The 21,642-nt window shown below is 33.0% G+C and overlaps 2 protein-coding genes across 2 annotated transcripts in view; one reads left to right on the plus strand and one right to left on the minus strand.

The window, feature by feature from the left end:
• Positions 1–7,033, minus strand: part of Efr (ER GDP-fucose transporter) — a 38,363-nt gene extending 31,330 nt beyond the window's left edge. Inside the window, exon 1 of the mRNA XM_075360780.1 lies at positions 6,725–7,033. Coding sequence (XP_075216895.1) covers positions 6,725–6,801 — 77 coding nt within the window. The 5' untranslated portion in view covers positions 6,802–7,033. The remainder of the gene's footprint in view (positions 1–6,724) is intronic.
• A 181-nt stretch (positions 7,034–7,214) lies between these two features.
• Positions 7,215–21,642, plus strand: part of LOC142322100 (pyroglutamyl-peptidase 1) — a 36,445-nt gene continuing 22,017 nt past the window's right edge. Inside the window, exon 1 of the mRNA XM_075360782.1 lies at positions 7,215–7,369. Within this exon, the coding sequence (XP_075216897.1) occupies positions 7,352–7,369 (18 nt within the window). The 5' untranslated portion in view covers positions 7,215–7,351. The remainder of the gene's footprint in view (positions 7,370–21,642) is intronic.

Consider the following 21,642-nt stretch of genomic DNA (forward strand, 5'->3'; position numbering starts at 1 on the left):
AACTACCAGATCTAAATTCGGATCCAAATTCAGCCTCAGTCACCCACCTCAGAGTGGACGAAGATGCGGCATTGTTTGGACAGAGGACCCTGAACAATGAAAGTGTACATTCCACCCAGCAATGACTGTCATACGACACTACTACAACACTTCAAAAGCTGGTCATCATGGAGCAGAAGAGAGCCGGGGGGGGCAATCCATCAATACTTCAACTAACAAGGCCTTATGAAGGACATTCAGCAGTACATCTGGAAGTGCCGCACATGTGCCCGCTACAAACGAGGGCGAAATCCTCTACCAGACAATCAGCGAACTCAGGGGCCTACAACTTGTTGGAAGCATGTAACAGTTGACTTAATGGGTCCATATCCAGAAACGGAATGAGGCAACAAATTCCTAGTTATGGTGATGACAAGTTTTCCCACTGGGTAGAGGCTTAGCCTGTTCCTTGGGCTGACACAGGTACAATCTTCAGCTGTTTGGAGGAAGTGTCTTGCCGCTGGGGCTATCCTGGAGCCGTCCTAACAGATAACAGAACTGTGCTCACAAGCCGGAAGTGGAAGAAGTTATGCCACCAATGAAACAATGCACACTGAACTACACCTCCATGGGAGAATACCATGGAGCGTCGTAATAAGGAGGTGAAGAAGACAATGAGAATAGCACTTGAGCAGGATGTTCTAATACATCTAACCTGGGATAAGAGTGTGCCACGAGTGGCACATTTCTTCCGCATTAAAAAATCGGGCTAACATCGCGACCGGTACGCTACCAGGCGAATGCTCAATGGAAGACAGTTAAAGATACCTGTAGATTGGCAGCACCCAAAAGCAGAGGAACCACCTTAACCCATTGAGGAAAGAGAGAAGACAGCATCACACCAGGAGGTCTACTGTCAAAAGAAGCTCGTAGTCAGCAGAGAGCAACCGACATTTGAGGTGGACGACTAAGTGTTCGTCAGGCAGCACACCGGTCCTGCTCAGGATGGTCGATTTGCAGGATTCGAGGCTACATGGGAAGGGCCGTACATTGTCCTTCAACGAACCCTTTTTACGAGGGTAAATTTATAAAATCGACCGAAAAGGCACCCGGCTAAAGGTACACGTCTCCAGGCTCAAACCTGCACACCAAGCCCTGACAATTCAACTAGACTAATATCCATCAGATCTGGCTCTGTATGCGCCCGCCTAGACGGAAGTGAGTTGTTACCTCATATATGCGTAGTGTAATATCGGCGGACACAACGCTAGTAGCCAGATGTCATCAGCGGGAATACAGCATACGTACGCGCTATCAGGCCAAGGCCTGAAATCTGTTATTAACTTCTTCGTTCAGAGACCCACCTCTCATCCAGTCCATCTCTCCTACCAGCGCTCTGTCGTCTCCTTCCTCGCCATGCTCTTTGTCATCCCTTCTCTTCTTCACACTCGTTCTTCCGCCACGAGCTCCATAGGGGTGAGCGATGCAGTCACCAGAACTGCCTCTGTAGAGACGGTTCGGTAAGCCCTAGCAACGCCGATTGCTAGTCGGGATTGCAGCCTCCGAACGGCCACTTTTGTGCTCAATGCCTCCTCCACACTGGCACGGCATACAATGAAACGGACCTAACCACCGCCGCCAGCATCCTCCTATTTGATGAGCTCGGCCCGCCAGCCTTGAGACAGCCGATACCGTTCTACCTGCCTTGTCGACTGCTACTCTATCATGATTTTGAAAGGCTCTTTAGCTGCCAAGCCAAACCCATAGGTATTTGGCTCTAATGACCGGCTCGATAACGACCCCCCTTATTTGTAGCCTGATTAGGAAGAGTCGCCTTCTCCCGGCCATCACCAGCAGCTTCGTTTTCTCTGCAGCGAGGCTAAGGCCGTGGCTCACCAACCATCTGTTGAACAACAGAATGGCCCGTTCACCTTTCCTGATTATCTCTTCTTCTGTTCTGACGACTAATACCATGCAGACGTCATGCAAAACCGGTAACCAAAACTCCCTCAGGATACCTCAACCTGAGGACGCCATCATATGCTAGGTTCCACAGGATCAGTTCAATTACCGAACCCTGCAGGACACTGCGCTCCATATTGGTCGTAAGCTCTTTACTCTCTGCATGACCAACTATTTTCCTGCCAATAAAATAGTCCTGAAAAACTCGCACCAGATACGGGCTGATATCTCTCCGAATCAACTCATCCATGATGCACTCGAACGGCAGCGAGTTTAATACATTCTTGACATCCAACATCACCACCGCCGGGATGTACCTTGTCCTTCAAGAACCTGCTGCAGCTCCATCAACAATCCTCATCACCTTAGCTATGGCACCCTCCGTTGTCTGCCCTCTCCTGAATCCATATTGACATTCACTAAGGCCTTCTTTCCGTTCTATTTCATCTCGGAGACGCTCCGCCAACAGCCTCTTGAAGAGTTTGCTTAGGCAACTCAACAGGCAAAGAGGTCGGTATCTGACTGGCCTTCCTAGCTCTCCTCCACCTTTCCTCAGTAGAACCACCCTGACCTCCTTCCATTCTGGTGGCAAACAACCATCCAGGAGTATTTAACTGAAGGTTGCCAGCACTTGGTCCGCAGCAACTTCCACCATTGCAACCACAACCTCGTTACTAACCTGGTCGAGGCTGGGAATCTTTAGTTTTCAGCCTCCTTGCCACCTGTTGCAGCTCACCCATTGTGAATATAGGGATATCCACTGCAACTATCTCTTTATAGATGGGCCGATTACCTCTAGGGAACAAAACATCAATTTGGTTCCTAAGAACCTACTCATCATGAACGGGTAACACCCTAGCAAATCTACCAGTAACGATTTGGTAGGCGTCATCCCCCAACCTGTCCAGGAGCCGCTTCCTCTTCTTACTATCTAGTATTTCACTCCTGTAAGCACTCCATTTTTTGGTCAGCTCCTTTCTGCATGAGAGAATGTCCTCACGACATCCCCTTCTCCTGGCCCACTGTAGCTGTCTCCTGGCCCTAATACAGCTACCATAAGGTTTTAAAGTGCCCATTCGGCGACAATCTGTAATTGGTTGCTTATCTGAAAATTTTATTAATAAATGATCTTTCTTCTAGCATTATCTTTATAAACATAATCGATGCAGTTGTTCCACAATTCGAGTATCACTGAATTTTTTATTTTCTTTGTACCTTAATATAACAATGACACTGCTTCTTTCTTATGCGATTGACTAGATTCATTTCACTAATTTATTTTTTAACTTTTGGTTCAAAATGAGCCACTGACCATGGTCTATATTAATTTCACATTCAGTTGAAAACTTCTCTTCAAAAGTTGTAGTTTTCATAATGTAGGGGTTTTGGAGAGTTTATCAAAAACATCTGTTAAATTTACAAAAATGGGTAAATTTAAACATATTACAAACTTAAATTACAAACAATTACAAACTTAAACATTCAATTTGTGAAGACACAGGAGTGATTATTTTCATATTTTCCCACTTGATTGTCATATTTGTTGTGTCTGGGTTTAACATAATATGATAGGGTCACAACTGCAAACTAAAAAAATATATTTTTAAAATAAATATTTTTTTATATGTATAATTAATTAAACATATTAATATAATTTATACATTTTAACTACGAAATATATAGAAACATTATCAACCTACCACAAATAGCATAATATTTGCTTGTTAATATATTACAGTTATAATACTATATAACTGTATTCACATTAAAAAATAAACATAAAGATCAAGCATGGGATGGAGTGATTAAAGAGACAAAAATCACTTTCTCAATAAAAAATTTTGTTTATTGAGGTAGACAACTGATTTTTGTTATGCTTATATATGTGTATACTTTGTTTTTATACCCATAAATAAAATATAAAAATATTCCTCTGAATTATGTCATTACCTGACCAATTTAGACACAGCCTGGATAATTTATGTTCAATGAATTCTGCATTGGCTGACAAGCAAATGAACAATTACTTTCCAGACCAATCTGTATCCAGAACATTTTACTATATGTAAAGGATAAGGAGAAATTAATAGAGTACTGTTTTTGGTTATGAAAAATTCATATAAAGATGCTTTTCTTCTGATGACCATTGTTTCATTTCATTATGCTTTTTATATATCTTACATTAAAAATTTAAATCAAGTTGTTGAGTGAGTTTACATCATAAAATCTGAAATTTTATCAGTGGAACCTACTAATAGTAAACGTTAAATGAGAGTAAATTTATTTCTATCAGTTTAACATTTTTAAAATCCCTCATATCCTAACACTTTTGTTACAGTTGATTATGAGGCCAGCCTGCTAACAATGGTCAAAAAACAACTAAAAATTAAAAAAACATTATTTTAAAATAAACTTGGTTCAGAGTTCTATAAAAATTTTCTATAATTTTCACTCCTGACAATCATAGGGGAAACATTGGAAATTTAATAATACCTCCATGTAACTAAACAAAAAAAAATAGACTACACTTGATTCACAAGATCTAACCTGCTGTAAACAAAGTGCGTAGCATTGTAACAGACATGTTGCAAGGTTTATTAAAAACATTTGTTAAATTCTCAAAAATGGGTACATCTTTATGAACTAGGTGGAGATTTGTGTGCGTATCAAAGTTACGCAATCAAATGATAAATCACTCTCCTTATATGCTACTGACTTATTTGTTCAAACTAAATATGGAAATTCTTCAGAAAATAGACAACACGTATACTTTATTTGCATACTTATTCTTTTTTTCCTTTGTATTACTTTTATTTCCTGTACTATTTTTATTTCCTATCAGTTTCAGTTTTATCTTTTATATTTTTTCAATATAACAAATATAAGTTAAAACTACAATATTAAAACTTCAACACAGTTTTAACAAAATAATTAAATAATTAATAAATACTAATTTAGTTTTTATGAATTACAAATAATTTTAGTATTTCATATGAAATCAATAAACACATTACTGTTAATTACACATAAAAGTAAAGTTCCTTAATCCAGCTTTGCAAATCCATCCAAATCAGGTTAGTAAGAAAATTACATTTTCAACTGCCGTCTTAATCACACCTTTTCCCCAAAAATAATTCTCTTCTTTTTACATGACATTTAGGGTGTATTATGTATGTATAAATGTACATACATATGTATATATGTTTATTCCACCATAGCAGCTCAATGGCTGAACCGATTTAGACATATGAACCCATAGTGGAATCTTTATATTACTAAGAGTCATAGGCTAAGTAAATATATATATATGTTTAAATAAATTGAAAAATTTTGAAAAAAAATATTATTGCATACAAAATTGTCACCCACTTTAATTATCCTGTATTAAAGGACATTTTTTTTTGCAGTCATGTTTTTTAAATTTTTAATATTTAAAAATACTTAAAGATAAATAATATTTATCTTGTTCAATGTGTTTTTCAAACATGTTGAACAACTATCGGCTAATACCCACACTCTACTATCTTCTAGCAACTATTCCATGTCTTTTATTTTACATGTTTTGTTATTAAGTGATATATACCCATTAATCTGGCTCCAGATAATTTCTATTGGATTTAATTTTTAGTGGTATGGGGGGATAATAATAATATTATGTGACCTTTTTCACATGCGATTTCATCCATGACAAATCTCAAATCTTTTGAAACAATTTGTTTTGATTAATTCAGTTTTAATAATCAATTCATCAAAAACAGAATTTCTGCATTTTAACCATTAAATTAGGGCCTTCAACCATGAAATTAATATTTTTTACAAATTCATTTGAAATTGTAAAAAAATCATAACTGTGGGAATTTTCATGATGCTTCATAAATATTTTTTTAACAAATGCACACATGTATTCTTTATAAATTGTGATATAACACTGCTCTCCATTAATAAGTTTACTATGCTTAGCTGGATGGCAGTTAACAGTTCAAATGAAAACAAAAATAGTAAAATGATCAATTTAAACTGATACTGGTTTTTAATTCATCTCAGTACAACACTAGCAGTAGAAGTTTTGCATATACATGGGTATTAGATAATAATAAGGGCAATTCAAAATTTTCTGCAATATGCATAATTAATACTCAAGGAATTAAGTATTTCATTACATGCTCATTCCAAATTTGTTTTCCAAACTGAAAAATAAAATAATTGGTTACTAAATGTTTCTCTTTTGTAATTTAAAAGAGAAATTTCAAACTTATATGCTTACACATATAAGTTTGAAATTTAAAAGATTCTAGGGAAAAGCGCCTATTAATTAATGAAAATTTATAAAGTCTGCATTTCTACTGATTGTGAGTAGAACTCGACAATTTTTAAAAAATATATGTCTCAGAAAATTTTGAATCAGATTTACAACACATTTCAATAAAATTTTATTTCTTGAATAAAATAATAAGTATCTTCTCCCTTCTTTTATAAATCTTAAGCTACATTTAGTTAAATTAACAATTAAATAAGTTATCATTCCATTGAATTACATTAAACATATAGATGAAAATTTTATGTTATTAATTTAAAACACCAACTGTTTAAACACACATATGTGCGTATGCAGGAAAATAGCTTAAGAAATAGTCTAACTGCCTATCAACATTTAATGTGCAAAATACTACAAGATTATCATAATAAAAAGTGCATTTGTTGAGAATAAGTTACACATACAACATAAACAGAAAACAAATTATCACAAATAAACTGACTAAAAAATTAATTTATTATAACTTACTTAACTAGCAACTCCAAGAATACCACATTACTACAACAACCAAGAAACACAGATGCAATAGCTAATCCAACTCCCATTTCTAATCAAAAATGTTAATCAAACCGTTGATCACTTCAGTTTAATAATAACCGGTAATTGCATGAGCAACAATTCAATAATACCCACTGATTTCAAATTACATACAAATTCTTGGAACAACTCAGTTTAACGTTAAGAACTTATTAAAAAAAAGCTACTACAAAAAAGCACAATCATTCAACATCAGAACTAATCACAAGGCCGAACTGGAGCACGCACTACCTTCACAATTCTAATCAATTAAATTAACTTAACCTCACTTCGCACAAAAATACATATATATCTCGCATATTTTTAACAATTCTTATTAAACAGAATTTAAAACTATAATACAAAAATAAATCTGAAAAAGTAAACACAAAAAGCATTTGTTTTTACTAGGATCAGAGGGAGAAATTTGTTTGTTAACATTAGTTCACTCACTGAACTGGTGGTGCGAAGTCAATACAATTGTTATCAACATCCAGAAATTATCAATCTGGAAATTACCTAGTGTAATATTTTGTACTCAAGACACGGAACACCGGTGTTGAGGTTAATATTTAAACGATGGCATCAGCTCTACTGGTATATTGAATTAATAATATCTTATTTAATTTATTGACGACTGTTAGGTTAACTTTTGGTAGGTTAGTTAAGCAACGAATACTTTCGACAGGATGTTGAAACGGTGGTTGTCTTCAATTTGTACAATTTCATCAAATTATTGCATTTAATCCGTATGTACATAGCACTATTACATTCCATCTACAACTTAAATAAGTCAATTTAATTATGTTACTACCTGTAGTCTTAATAATACATGATATCAAGTCATCGATGGTAATAAATCTCAATCTATCTAGATGGAAGTTAATTGGTAACTACTCCTGGGATTTGCCTACAAAAGTATTACGAACACTTTGAAAACTAGTTTCTTGCAGCAAGCATAGAATAATTAAAAACTTTTACCACTAAAAATACAATTTTATAGGCTAGCAATATTTTTTTTAACTATTTTAATTTTGTATCATATGAAATGATAATTTTGTAGTGTGTGAAAATGCCTCGCCTGACCGTGATTCAAACCCGGAACCTCTAGATGAAAGGCCAAGACGCTACCAATCGCCCCGCGGAGGTCGGTAGTAGTAATAAAATTAGTCAACAAAAAATTTTTTTTCTTGTATCAGGAATCGAACATAGTGCTATTAATTAATTTGGGATGCTGAATTCAAAACTGAAATAAGAATTTATGTACACGTCTCGATTTTTGGATACGTACGATTTAGACACGCTATTTATTTACCAATAAATGCATAATCACTGTGAAATCAATATTTTAAAAAAATATATTATTTATGTGTATTCATTTAACATTTGGTTAAATCTACTAAATTTTTATTTATTCACACACAGATAAATTGAAATATAATAACAGTTTTTTAAAGTTTAAATCATTGGAATTATCTTATCTTTAATTTTTTATGTTGATAGATTTTTTCGCTTGTACGACATTTGCTCAATTGCTCTAAATAAAAACCGACAATAGTCACCCATCTTCCTTGGTACCGATGCTCTATGGTCAGAATATCCTGATGGAAACGTTATCCTTCTTCATCGCTGACAGCCCAGATTTTCGGGAAAAAAAGTCTAGGTGGGAGCGTGGGAAATGAATTTTTAATGTTATCCTACCTCTTAAACGTTTGTAGTTTTCTAACAGTGTATTAACCAAAACATATAGTTTTAATTTTTTCTCTTGGCTAAAAAACCACCAACAACTCTTTAAAGGACGCAGCTAGTTCATATTCGCTAAAGTTTACCATCAAAAGTTTAATCCTTAAGCAGCTTCTCGGACCGGATTTTCGGACCAATAAATATACCTTCCTTGAGCTTACCATCACCCAATTTAGAAAAATTTATTTTTAAATGATTAAATCCTGACCCATTTTTACTTCCTTATACGAAGTAAAGAAAGTATTGTGATCGCGAAAAATTTTGGTTTTTAGATTTCAACGTTAATAACGATTTTGACCATCCTTGAATAGGTTTTACTAGTTTCCGCGTGACGTCTGTATAACTCAAAAATGATTAGCCGTAGGATGTTGGAATTATGGATTTAGGACTGTTGTAACATCTTGTAGTGCACCTCCCTTTTTGGTTGCAATCAACTGGACCAAAAAAGCCCAAAATCCAAAAAATTTGAATTTTGGACTTTTTGTTAACTGTAATAATAAGCACTTATTGAGAGCTTTTCAACGATATATCATAAGTGCTACTTATTTTCGTTGGTTCCAAATAAAATAAAAATTAATGCCAAATAAAATTTTAATTAATGAAATATTTTTGCCGTACAATAGGAAGGCACATCGGTTCGAATCCGACTTCATTTCCTTTTTTTTTAATTTAAATATATTGATTTATTAGTAATTTATTAATCTCTGTTTGTTAAAAAAGTTTTACAATAAAATAATTCAATAACAACAATAAAAGAAAAAATATGAAAAAATCAGATGTTATTAGTAAAATAAAATTTTATGTACTTTTCATTTTAATTCTAAAATGTTAGAGGTTAATAATTATTAATAAATCAGTACATTTAAATTGAAAATAAAAGATAAAAAAATATATGTATATAAAGTCAGATTTGAACCGATATGTGCATGGTTATGGATCTGACACATTCTCACTTACACCACATAATTACTTAAGCAATGTGAAACAAAATTAATATATAAACTAATATAAAATTCTGATACAAACACTACAAAAAATGTGATGCAATGTGGTGTCCACCACATTCAATTGTATTACTATTCACTTTATTAAAGAATTGGAGAATCGTATCTCACTTTCAAATGAAATAAGTTTAAATGAAATACAGCAAAAAATGTGTATATGTAATTTAATAGGCGTACAAGAAAGTCATGTGGTGTCCACATCAGATTTTTATGTGTAGTGCCTTTAGAAAATTTTTTATAAATCCGGGTTTTATGTGAAGTGGTGGCAGTATAATTTTACCCCTCAGTTAATGATAAATGCTTTACATTTTTTCACCAGTCATAAAGTTCTGCAGCAGTGGCCAGTTCTTTACTTGGTAATGACGTTTTGTATCACGACTATACCAAAGACAAAGAAAAGATAAAAATATTTTGTAAACCAAGAAGTAACGCGACAACATTCAAATCACTACAAACTTGCCACATGCTCTTTATATTTTATTGCTTCTAATATTAATACTACAGCTTGATACATTTCTTTCATGTTGAGCTAATGGAATGGATGGTTGTTTGTCGCGTACAATAAACTACTTTCATGCTAACTTTAGATGTCAATAAACAGATGCCATTCTTCAGGAAAATGCTGAATTCCAGGCTCTTTCATCAGGCCTTCAACATCAGTACAAATGCAGAATTAATTTTTCATAGCAAAATAAGTTAAAAGAGTTTTATTTTTTGTTCTAAATGTAGAAATGTTTGTTTTTTATGCTAAAAGATCCCTCTGTTGAAGTATAGACTCCAAAAAGTTCAGCTTACTGCTTTAATAACTTTAAATCGCAAGATAAATCATTAAGTTCATGTTGAATTAAATGAGGAGATTTCTGATCAGATACAGGAAGAAATTCTTCAGCATTCTTTATATCATCTGCTTCATTTTCAGATTGTTCTTCTAGCAATGTCAAATTATATGGTAGTACAGGTACAGATAACTCCTCTCTGTGTGGGGCTTTAGAGCTAAGGATACATCTGCATATTTTATGAACATTCTATTTTTGAATGAAAATCCAAATATATTTGACACATAAAAGTAGCAATATGTGAAGTGGTCCTTAGGTTCAAGCCAGAACATCGGTACAATAAATAGCATGGCTCATCATTTCCCCTTCAACCATTCAGTTAAGTTACTTAGCATGATATGCTGCAAATAACATGAGGTGCCTAGACTTTTTCTTGATCCCCAGGTACACAATCAAATTAAAATTTATAAGCTGTTTTTATCAATTCAGAAATAGTCTTTCTTTGAAATTTACACGTAAATTTAGACATAACAAAAATTTTCTGGATGATTTGAACATCTAAAAACTTTTGCAGAAGCCATGCTAACAAATAAAAATTAGAAAAATCACTTTTGTATTATAAAGAATTGATGAAAATATACTTAAACACTAATAACTCTGTGAAACACTACACACAGTGTAGACAAGTGAAGCTAGACAGAATAAGATTTTAAGTACTGTAGTAGCCAACAACAGATGTCTGTATGATGCCATCATACAGACAGATTTGAATTTGCCTACTTCTCATGATACAGTGTATATTTATTTATTTTCTCTTTATTAAGCATTTATCCATGTTATTTAAAAGAAAAAAATATATAGAAACTATTCTTAATTGTAACCAGTAGTTGATCAAAATGAGTTTATTATAAAAAAAGTTTACAAATTTACAATTTATGTAAAACCTTTATATGGTAACACAATTTCAATAGCATATTTAATATCAGCACCCATATTACAGGGAGAAAAGTTGTGTAACATGTTAGATAAACATTTTGTGTTGACTAGTATATTTAGGCATTGTGAACACAATGTATCAATAATTATAAAATACACACATATTTTATGATTATTTATTATGTTCATTATAAAATTTTAATCACTCAAAATTTTCACAATATTTCTTATTTCCACTAGGATTATCATAATTGATTTGAGTGTTATTTTCTGTCCTTCCTAGCATTGTCACACTAACATTTGTAGTTGATGTGTTTCAGATATCTTATTCTCAAAACTAAAAAGTAGTTTTGAGTTGTGAGGTATTTTTTTCATTAAATTAATACTTCATTAAGTTAGAATTTACTACTTCAAACAGCTTGAATAAAATTGGGCGCTTATCAATTAATGTGGTACCTTTAAGTTAGAAAAAAGTAATGTTAGGTACTATGTTACTATCCTTCATTAATAATTCAGATATTAAACATTTGCAATACTTTTATTGAAATGTAAACAATAAATGTGACAAAAATGCTGTTACAATTCGATATAAAAAGAATATCAGTAAAATTCTAATATGTGCCATATAATCAATAAGTGATCAAAATATATTGGAATGCTATTTTCTGCCCTTCCTAGCACAGTAGGCTAATCAATGAACATTACAATGAATTAAATTATGAATAAATTACAATGAACAATACAGTAAAATGAACAATGAATACATTATGAATGAATTAGATTCATTTTTTGCTTTGTTAATTTTTCTCTCTGAAACCTTGCTAATTTTTTCTCTCTGTTACTATTTCTACTGACTCATCAGCATTCATAATAAATAATAACTTATCATTGTAGAATTTAGAGTAATGAAATACTTGACTCATTTAGTTTTTCTGACACAATTAAATACCATTCCGACACAATTCTTTTGCTTTTGTATTACGATCTTGAAATTATTTCAAAGCTTGTTAAAAACAACGTTGATTGACATTAGGACCTATTGAAGACTTCCTCAATCATTGATTTAATGTAGTATTAACAACATCTACAACAGTTTACTGCCCCACAATAACATCTTGTGTGATTCAATTGAATAATGTAATAATACAACAGTATTTTAGAGGTCTTTTCTGTATCTTCTCTTAAAATTATGATTTTTTATCAAATTTGATGAGAAAATTATTGGCAGCTACATATACATATATATTTTACAGAGAAGATCAAAAACAAACAAACTGAGAATGAACTTTCCCTCTGAATGACAGTAAATTAAGTGAAACAGATTGTGTTTGCTGGGCATAATAGGTGAAGATCCATTGTGTTTATCTACATTCCAGAAACATGGCAATCTGCAGAATCATCACATTTTAAGTGATGAAAGTAAACAAAATAGTATTCTGAGAGAAATAAAGTAGTATTTTTAAGATAGAGAAAAATTATGTTGTAAGAAAAAAAGTAATGAAAAATAAAAAATTAAACTAAAATTAGTACTATAGAAGAAAAATTATGTAAAAACTTTATCCACCTTGCAAATGGAAAGAATGTTTCTTGGCCACCCCCCCTCAAAATTTACTCAAGAATTTCCAGACCTCTCCAAAGATCTATTGAAATTATAGATAAAAACATAGTACCTATTTACTTGTGTAAGATGTGCACCTTTTTTTCTTAAAAGGTGAGGGTCCAGCTTATATTTACCATTGTTGATATATTTTGGTATATAATACTAACAAATGGTAGTAAAGTAAACAAATCGTAGTGTGTATTCTAATTACTTTTGATTTCACAGCAGCAAATTTATGTTGAGTCACATTTGTTATGTAGGCTATATGGTAATTGCCTGTTTATAAATAAACTCTTGTCTTAAGCAATTTTGTGTATCCTGAATTTCTGGATATTATAACATTTGTTATTATCTATCAACCAGTATTTTTGTATAGGACACAAGCCGTCTCGATTAAACACATAATAGTATTCATTTTGTTTTAGTCAAATGAAGATAGATTGTATGTTTAGTTTATACTTATATTAAGGTTTTCCAGTTTGTACTTTAAGCGAGCTAGTAAAAATGAGTTCACTAAAACGTTTGTATTCATTTATGTTCTGCAAAAAATAAAAATTTGCTAAGCTGAGGAAATCTATAATTGTACAGCAGGCCATAAATATGATATTCAGGAATTATGTTAAATTAAGAATTAAGAAATTGTAGAAAGAAAAAAGAGAAGCTTATGGATTGTAGTAAAGGTAGAAGGGCATTTTGTGATGGAATTCAGAAATTTCCTCAAATAGACTAGCAGTTGTTTTCTTACATTCAAGACGCAAGCAAGGATTTGTTGTTTCAACAGAGATGGCTTAATTAAACATGGTTTCCACAGGCAAGAAAAGTCAGGAAATATAAATTTAGTCAGGAATTTTTGGGGAAAAAATCAGGAAAAATTGCAAAATATTTCAGAGAATTGCATTTTTGTTACTGAATTAAGATCGTGTTAGTAATAAAGTATATTTTAAGTAATGCCTAAATATATTTGATATACTTTCCCAGCATCGGGAAATGGCGACCCCAGCACACTGCAACTTCATGCTTCAAACAGCCATTATCATGTCCTGTTCTTACTTACATTTCCCAATTATTATTTTATATTAAAGGAGGAATATTCCAAATTGTTAATTTTTTCACTAGTAAAATTTTAACAAAACTTTGCCACTGAAAAAGTTAAAGGTTGTTAACTGTTTTCTTGGAATTACTCTAAAACCACCGTAATTTTTTTTTTAATTTAAAGTAATTTATTGTTTTTAAATGGCATCTAAAAACACTCTGTTTAACAACTTCACAAATTTCTTAAAAGATAACGCACTTGATGTAATAAAAGATTTATCAGTAACGTATGAAAATTATGAAACTGCAATAAAATTACTTAAAGCTCGTTATGACAATAAACGACTAATTGCAGCTAAACATGCTTTAGAAATTATTAATCTAAAACCATTAAAAAGGGAAAAATTATGAAAATTTATGTTATTACTAAGTCTAAGCTAAATGTTGATTTAAATATTAATTCTAGGTATGAAAATTTTAATTTTTTTAAAATGTCATATACTCCCATTACAGGTTTGTGACCTAATGATTTTATAAACCTAACGGACTGGGAAATTTCTTCTCAACCTTTTCTTGCCGATACTAATTTTAATATTCCTGGGTAAATCGACATTCTTCTAGGAGCTTAATATTATCTTTCGTTGCTTAAGCCTGTTCAATTAACTCATAATTCTAATCATACCATACTTCAAGAAACTCGTCTTGATTTCATAGTCTCTGGTCAAACCCCTAAGCCTAGTAAACGGAAAAACGATTCAGATTCAATATCGCTTTTTGCTAGCAATGAACAGCTTTCCTTTCAATTGGAGTCAGTTTGGAGATCTGAAGAGATTAAAGATCGTTTACCGACTAAGGAAGAATCCTTTTGCGAAAAACATTTCGTTGAAAATACCTTGCGTGATGACCAAGGCCGATTTGTTGTACTTCTTCCTCTTAAGGAAAACTGTGCTTTAGGAGATTCGTATGAGAATGCAAGGCATCGTTTCAATTTGTTACATCGTAGATGCCAGAAAAAGTTTAAACTTAAGGAAGATTACTTCCATTTCATGAAGGAATATCAAGAATTAGATTGCATGCAACCTGTAGGTTCATCTGAATGTAAGATTTCATCTGAAACCTTTTATTTGCCTCATCACGCAGTATTTCGTGAATCTTCCACCACTATCAAAACTAGAGTAGTATTTGATGGTAATGCGAAAACTTCGAATGGCCAATCACTCAATTCAATTCTTGCTACGGGTGCAGTAGTACAACAAGATTTATTTTCAATCATAATTCGTTTTAGAACTCATAGCTATGTGCCATCAGGAGATATTCCTAAAATGTATAGAAAAATTCGCATCAATCCTCAGAACTTCCCACTGCAAAGAATCCTCTTGTATGATAATGAAAACTCATCAGTCACTCCATACAATTTGCAAACAGTTACTACGGTTTAGCACCTTCAAGTTTTCTAGCTACGAGATGTTTGATTGAAATTTCAAATCAAAATGAATCATCCTTTCCCCTGAAGCTTGTCGATCAATCAAGCAAGATTTTTATGTCGATGATTTACTCACTGGTTGTGATAACATCGATCAGTTAAAAGAATTATACAATAATATTTTGTTATTGCTTAACAAATACGGACTTTAGCTGCAAGAATTGCCTTTTACTAAAGAATTAAGCGATTTAAGGAAAAATTCAGCTGTATCAATGAAAAGTAAATTAGTTTCTTTTAACCCATTTTTGGATCGAAATGGTATTATTCGCGTTGGAGGTCGTTTAAGTTTTTCCAACTTGTCTTTAAATGCTAAACATCCTATAATTTTAAGTCCTAATAGTCATCTCACTCGATTAATTATTTCTCTTGAACATTTAAGGTTATGCCATGGAAGATTACAGTTAATTCATTCTTCACTTAGGCAGAAATATTGGATCGTCAATTCCAAAATCATAATTCACTCTGTCATACATAAATGTTTAACTTGTTTTCGTTTTAGAGCTCAGAGTCAGTTACTTGGTCAATTGCCAAAAGAGAGTTACAATTTCCAGACCATTTCAGTCAACTGGCGTTGATTATGCTAGCCCAATACTTATCCTTCATGGCGGGCGTCATACATCTGATCCTACTCCACTTACTCCTGGACATTTTTTAACCTCTGCTCCTTTAACCTCTTTAACTTCCTTACCTGATCCTGATTTCTCAGGCATTAATGTAAATAAGTTCATTTAGCTTATAAGGTGTCAGCTTATACAAAAGATATTAAAAGATTTTTGGAAAACGTGGTATAATGATTCCTTACATTACTTGTAGTAGAGGAACAAGTGTAAAATTTCAAATAATAATGTTTGTGTTGGCAATGTAGTTATAATCAAGGAAAGTAATCTTCCTCCACTGATGTGAAAGTTAGGAATAATTGTTCAAATGCATCCAGGTAAAGATGGACTCGTTAGATTAGTGGACGTAAAAACCAATAATACAATAATAAAAAGAACCATTAACAAATTGATTGTTCTTCCAAATTTAAATGATTGTGATGACATGAGTCATTGATATGCAATTGTGATCATGAATGCAATCAATGATATTTATTTAACGTCATCCTAATGTATTTGTTGTAGTCTTTGCTCTCATCAGCATTGTATTGTTGAATTAACTTTAGTTTAAACCTTGAAAGTGTGTAGTTAATTTTACGTATCACTTCTTATTTTCTATGTTAAGTTCATTTTGTGTAATGTAATAACATTATAATTGGTGGGCGGTGTGTTACGTTCCACTTTTAGTCTGGTGCTGCTACCTAGCAAGAGCTAGAGCTTCCCGGCAAGCTCTGATCATACGATGTTCTACGTCATGATCTGCAAGCATCGGTTATGATCGTATAAGTAACCTGTATTCAATCGGCGCCCTAATCGTGCAAGGAGCAGTCGTATTTTTCATTTCGTCCGGATGGACAATTAGTGATACTAGTAGTATACTTGATTCAAGTATACTAGTCTAGTCTTGATTCAAGTTCAAGTCTAGTTATGTTAGCATTTATTAGTGTCAATTTAACTACATATATAATAACTACTATGACAAACCTACCTACCTTCTGAGTACGTTTGCTGAACGCCTTAATCCACTCAGCTACCCCAACGGTAAACCTACCTACCTACCTTGACCAAACCTAAACCTAACTCACACCCAAACCTACCTACCTTGACATAATAACTACCATGACAGTTGTCATGATAGTTATGTCAAGTCAAGAGTAACGACATATTAAATATAACAATTCAAAGGCAACAAGGAATTGTTTCATTTCTTCATCATCAAATACAGTCCATATTCGCTCTAAAATATACCACAACGTTTCATGGTACTCCGGGCTGGATAGTTAAGTCGCCGGATCTAAGTCAGTAATCATGACCTTGCATCGCACTTTGATTGTATTCTGCAAATACGCTAGAATAATAATGACAAAATATTTTTCAAGTAAATGTTTATAATGTTAGTTTTCTGTAAAAAAAAGTTGTCTGTTCTTGTTTTCTTATCTATTACTTTTAGTCACAGTGATTTTAGTTTTTCATACATTAAATTGTGATCATACATATATTCTTTGTTTAATTGAAATCTGTATTTCTTAACATTTTTACGCAAACCAAGTTATTAAATATTGGTTTTTGTTTACTTTGCAAAATAATGCAGGCTAGTTTTTGTGAAAAACGTTTAGCAATGTTAGGTGCTAGCCAATTAATTAGTTTTATTTCTTATCTGTGTTACTTTTAGTTACTATGACGTTCGTTTTTAGGCAAGAAATTCATTAAATATTGTTGTTGCTTTTTTTTGTACTTTGCTATATAATTTACTGAAACAATTTATCACAAAAAAAAATAGCCTAATTTTAAATGGTACTGTAAAAAACTTTTTAAAAATAAACTTTAAAAATGAATGTAATAATAATTAAATTAAAAAAAGGCGTGAGTTGGGCAGTTATGGGGATGGTGGAGGTTGCAAAAACATAAAATATCTACATGTTTTTTTCATAATATTATGAGAATCATGAAATTTTTACTAAATTGGTCAGTAAAAGTCAGGAAAAACAGTAAAATTTGGTGGGAACCCTGTTAAAAGACGCAAACATCGCGAGAGAATTTCAAGAACCGGATTTTAAAGCAAGTTAAGTTGTATGAATTGTAATGAACTAATGCCTTTAAGGACAAATTATTGGCCTTCCAGAAAACATATAATTCAGTTATGACGAAAAATGGGACAGATAGAAAATGCCGATCAAACACCAGTTTACTTCAACATAGATAGATAACGCGCTAGTTTTAGAGTGGTAAAAATATGTATAGGAGCGGCGACCTGGTACTCTTTAGAATTAAAAAGTATGTAGTGATGGACAGTTTCCATGGACATGTAACAGACAATGTGAAAAAAGACTTCTAGTAAAACGGTGCAAGTTTAAATTCCTACTGGAATGATGTCATTACTCCAGCCACTCGATGTTTGTATTAATCGGACTTTCAAAGCCCATTTGAAACATTTTTATTCAGTATGCATGGCAACTACAGTCCATGAAACGAATCCGAGTTTGACATTAATGTGTGAGTGGATCTTGGTTGTATGGGATCTTACTTCAAATGGGCTCTTAATTGGGCTTAAATGGGCTCTATATTTGGTTCTTAAGATCTTCAAGAAATGTTGCACTTCTAATAGACTATATCAGTGATTCTCAACCTTTTTTAACTTCCAAAGAGTAAAAAAATATATATAATGAATATTTTGCGACCCCCAACTCAATGAACCGTTTTTTTCCTGTTTAGCCTCTGGAACTGCCGTGAGGTATTACTTCAGAGAATAATATATATGAATGTAAATAAAGTGGATAGTCTCAGGTCGACCATTCCTGAAATGTGTGGTTAATTGAAACCCAATCACCAAAGAACACCGGTATCCACGATCTAGTATTGAAATTGATTTATAGTTGCCTTTATAACGATTTGAACCCTAGAACTATCGACTTCGAATCTGCTGATCTGCGATGACGAGTTCACCACTAGACCAACCCAATGAAACCTAGTTAAAACTATTTACCTGCGTTGATAGCGACGATTATGGACATGCATATAAGAAGTGCACAAACATGAACAATTTACAGGTTCCAACTTGGTGTGTACTTGCTCCTTGTAATTCGGTCTGCTGTACGCCCCTTCAGAAGTTGCAAGATTCAAACAGCGATGAAGATTAAAAAACAAGTAAGAATCTTTCAGATGAACAATAATAATTTTAACTTGAGACATAATTTTAACTGATTTTACGATGCTGAGACATAGGCTCTTTGTGCCTGCTAGCCTACGTGTATTTACGAATTTTTTAGTGTTTATCAGTGTACCACAATTTTTTTTACATAATTTAGTATTTAATAACAATTTAATTTTCAAGCACATATTTTAGTATTTAAATATTATTGTACTAAAATATAAATAAAATCAATTGAAGAATGATTTTTAACATTTACATGTTAATGCTGTTAACCTTTTCCCCAAAACTGCACCATTATTTTTCGGGTGCGTGTCTTATGCGAGTAAATTACGTAATTACAGACGGACATTCATAAATATATCTAGAAATGCACATTCTTTCATTAAGTGCTTTAATGAAATAAATTTTGGAAAAATATAGTTAAAAGAAGAGACAGACTTATATGCTACATATTAAGGCATCATGGAATAGTCACTTTAATATTGGAGGGGCACGTAGAGGGAAAAAATTGTGCAGGCAGGCAACGTTTGGAAAATGTAAAACAAATTGTTTAGGATGTAGGGGGTATACCGAAATGAAACGACTACCACTAGATAGGAAATCTTGGAGAGCTGCATCAAACCAGTCAAACGACTGAAGACAAAAAAATGAAATAAACTGATTTTTTTTATATCCGTCCAAAAATAAATTCTTTGAAATAAATTGTGTAATGTTAATACTAGTACATAGTATTGTGTTAATTATTGTAATAGTTGTTTCACTTACCTAAAATAGTTAACTGCCTGGTTCAGCCTTTGTATAACTGCAACATCAGCTCAGTATTCAGTATCAATTACTTTATTATCTTGATAATTTTTATTATCAACCATAATTATTGTCCCCTTACTTCTAGCAGTGTTACACAAAGCAATAATGCATTTAAAAATCTTGACCTTCAGCTAAACAGACTTTAGTAAGTAATTTAAATATTGGATTTTCTCTTTCATAATCATTAAAGCATTTTCTACTAGACTTCTGAATTCTATTAAATTTACTCATTATAATGTAGTTTGCATCATCTGTTGACAAAGGAAGCAGCCATTCTTTTAGGGAAAACCTAAGCTCATCAATAGTACAGAATCTGGGATATCTGGGTGGGATCTTGCTTCCATTAGTGCTCTTGCATCATGCCTACTTCCAGGCCATCTGGCACTAACGTAAAAGAATAATCCGGTCCATAAACTACCATACAATTTATTGAATGATCATGAGTTTAATTTTCTTGAGGAGCATCTACATTACAGATTATGGTAAATATCATAAAACTTCAGAGCTATGTCTACTATATTTACTGACCAATTTACTAAAGGAGATTTTATTTCATTTATCGTATTAACAATTGAATGAACTACAGGGCACACACTAGATTTTACTACAAAGTTCATATCTGCCATTGAGTAGTGCTAATCACCACCTCCTAATCAGTGAAGAGCAGCACATAAATTCAATTTTCTTTGTTTACATTCGTAGGTTGACACAGCCTATACCCTATATTATATTAATAAGTAATGATTCTAATTTAATAGAATTTATTATAAAATTTTCATTAACTGAAAAATACTTCTGGAATTATTATTTACTTTATTAGGGTAAATCAAATATAAACGGAATTTTTTGTTCCTGAGCATCTACGGTTGGTGGGACTGGGTCCGCGCTTCTAGTATGCTTGGGTGGAGTCATTAGGAGTGGGAAGAGCCGGCCATTCAACTTCACACTCCCAAACAATTCGCCCTTATAGCTCATGATGTCGGAGCAACAGGTGTTCCCCTTCACTGCGCAACGCATAATTATAAAATTTCCTGTTCGTGAAGGAGTTCAAGCGACGGAAATTTTCCGGAGATTGATTGCACAGTTCGGGGACCATTGTGACGGACACGTGTACATTGAACATTGTCACGGACTCGTGTGTTGTTTGCCTGGCATAAAGAGTTCAAGGAAGTTCGAGAACCAGCCTGGTCCGTCCTCGGACCAGCAGAACAGACGAAAACATTCGCGCGGTTCGAGACATTCTTGAAGACGATGGACGGGTGAGAGTATCAGAAATTAAAGAACAGGTGGAATAAGGGGCTGTCAAGCGATCACGACAAACGACCTATAGTTCCGTAAAGTGTGTGCTAGATGGGTCCCTCGTCTTATGGCCTCAGATCAGAAGTTGAGGTCCTACGCCCGGACCTATCGCCCTGCGATTTTCATTTGTTTGGGCCGCTTAGAGAAGCTCTAGGAGAGAAGCGATTTGAAGATGACGAGGGCGTGGAGGGATTCGTGCACAATTGGCTCTTGACGCAACCAGCTTCATTCTACGATGCTTCGATAATAAGCCTTCCTTCTCGCTGGGAAAAATGTATTTCTAAAGCAGAAAACTATGTAGAAAAATAAATTATATTTTCCTTTTATTTTTCAATAAATAGATTTTTAAGAAATAATAAAATCCCTTTTATATTTGATTTACCCTCGTATATTGCATTTTGATATACAGTTGTTCTTGTTTTCATCTGATGACAACCAGTTTT

The sequence above is a fragment of the Lycorma delicatula genome, chromosome 3 (assembly GCF_047948215.1).
Source record: "Lycorma delicatula isolate Av1 chromosome 3, ASM4794821v1, whole genome shotgun sequence".
NCBI lineage: Eukaryota > Metazoa > Arthropoda > Insecta > Hemiptera > Fulgoridae > Lycorma > Lycorma delicatula.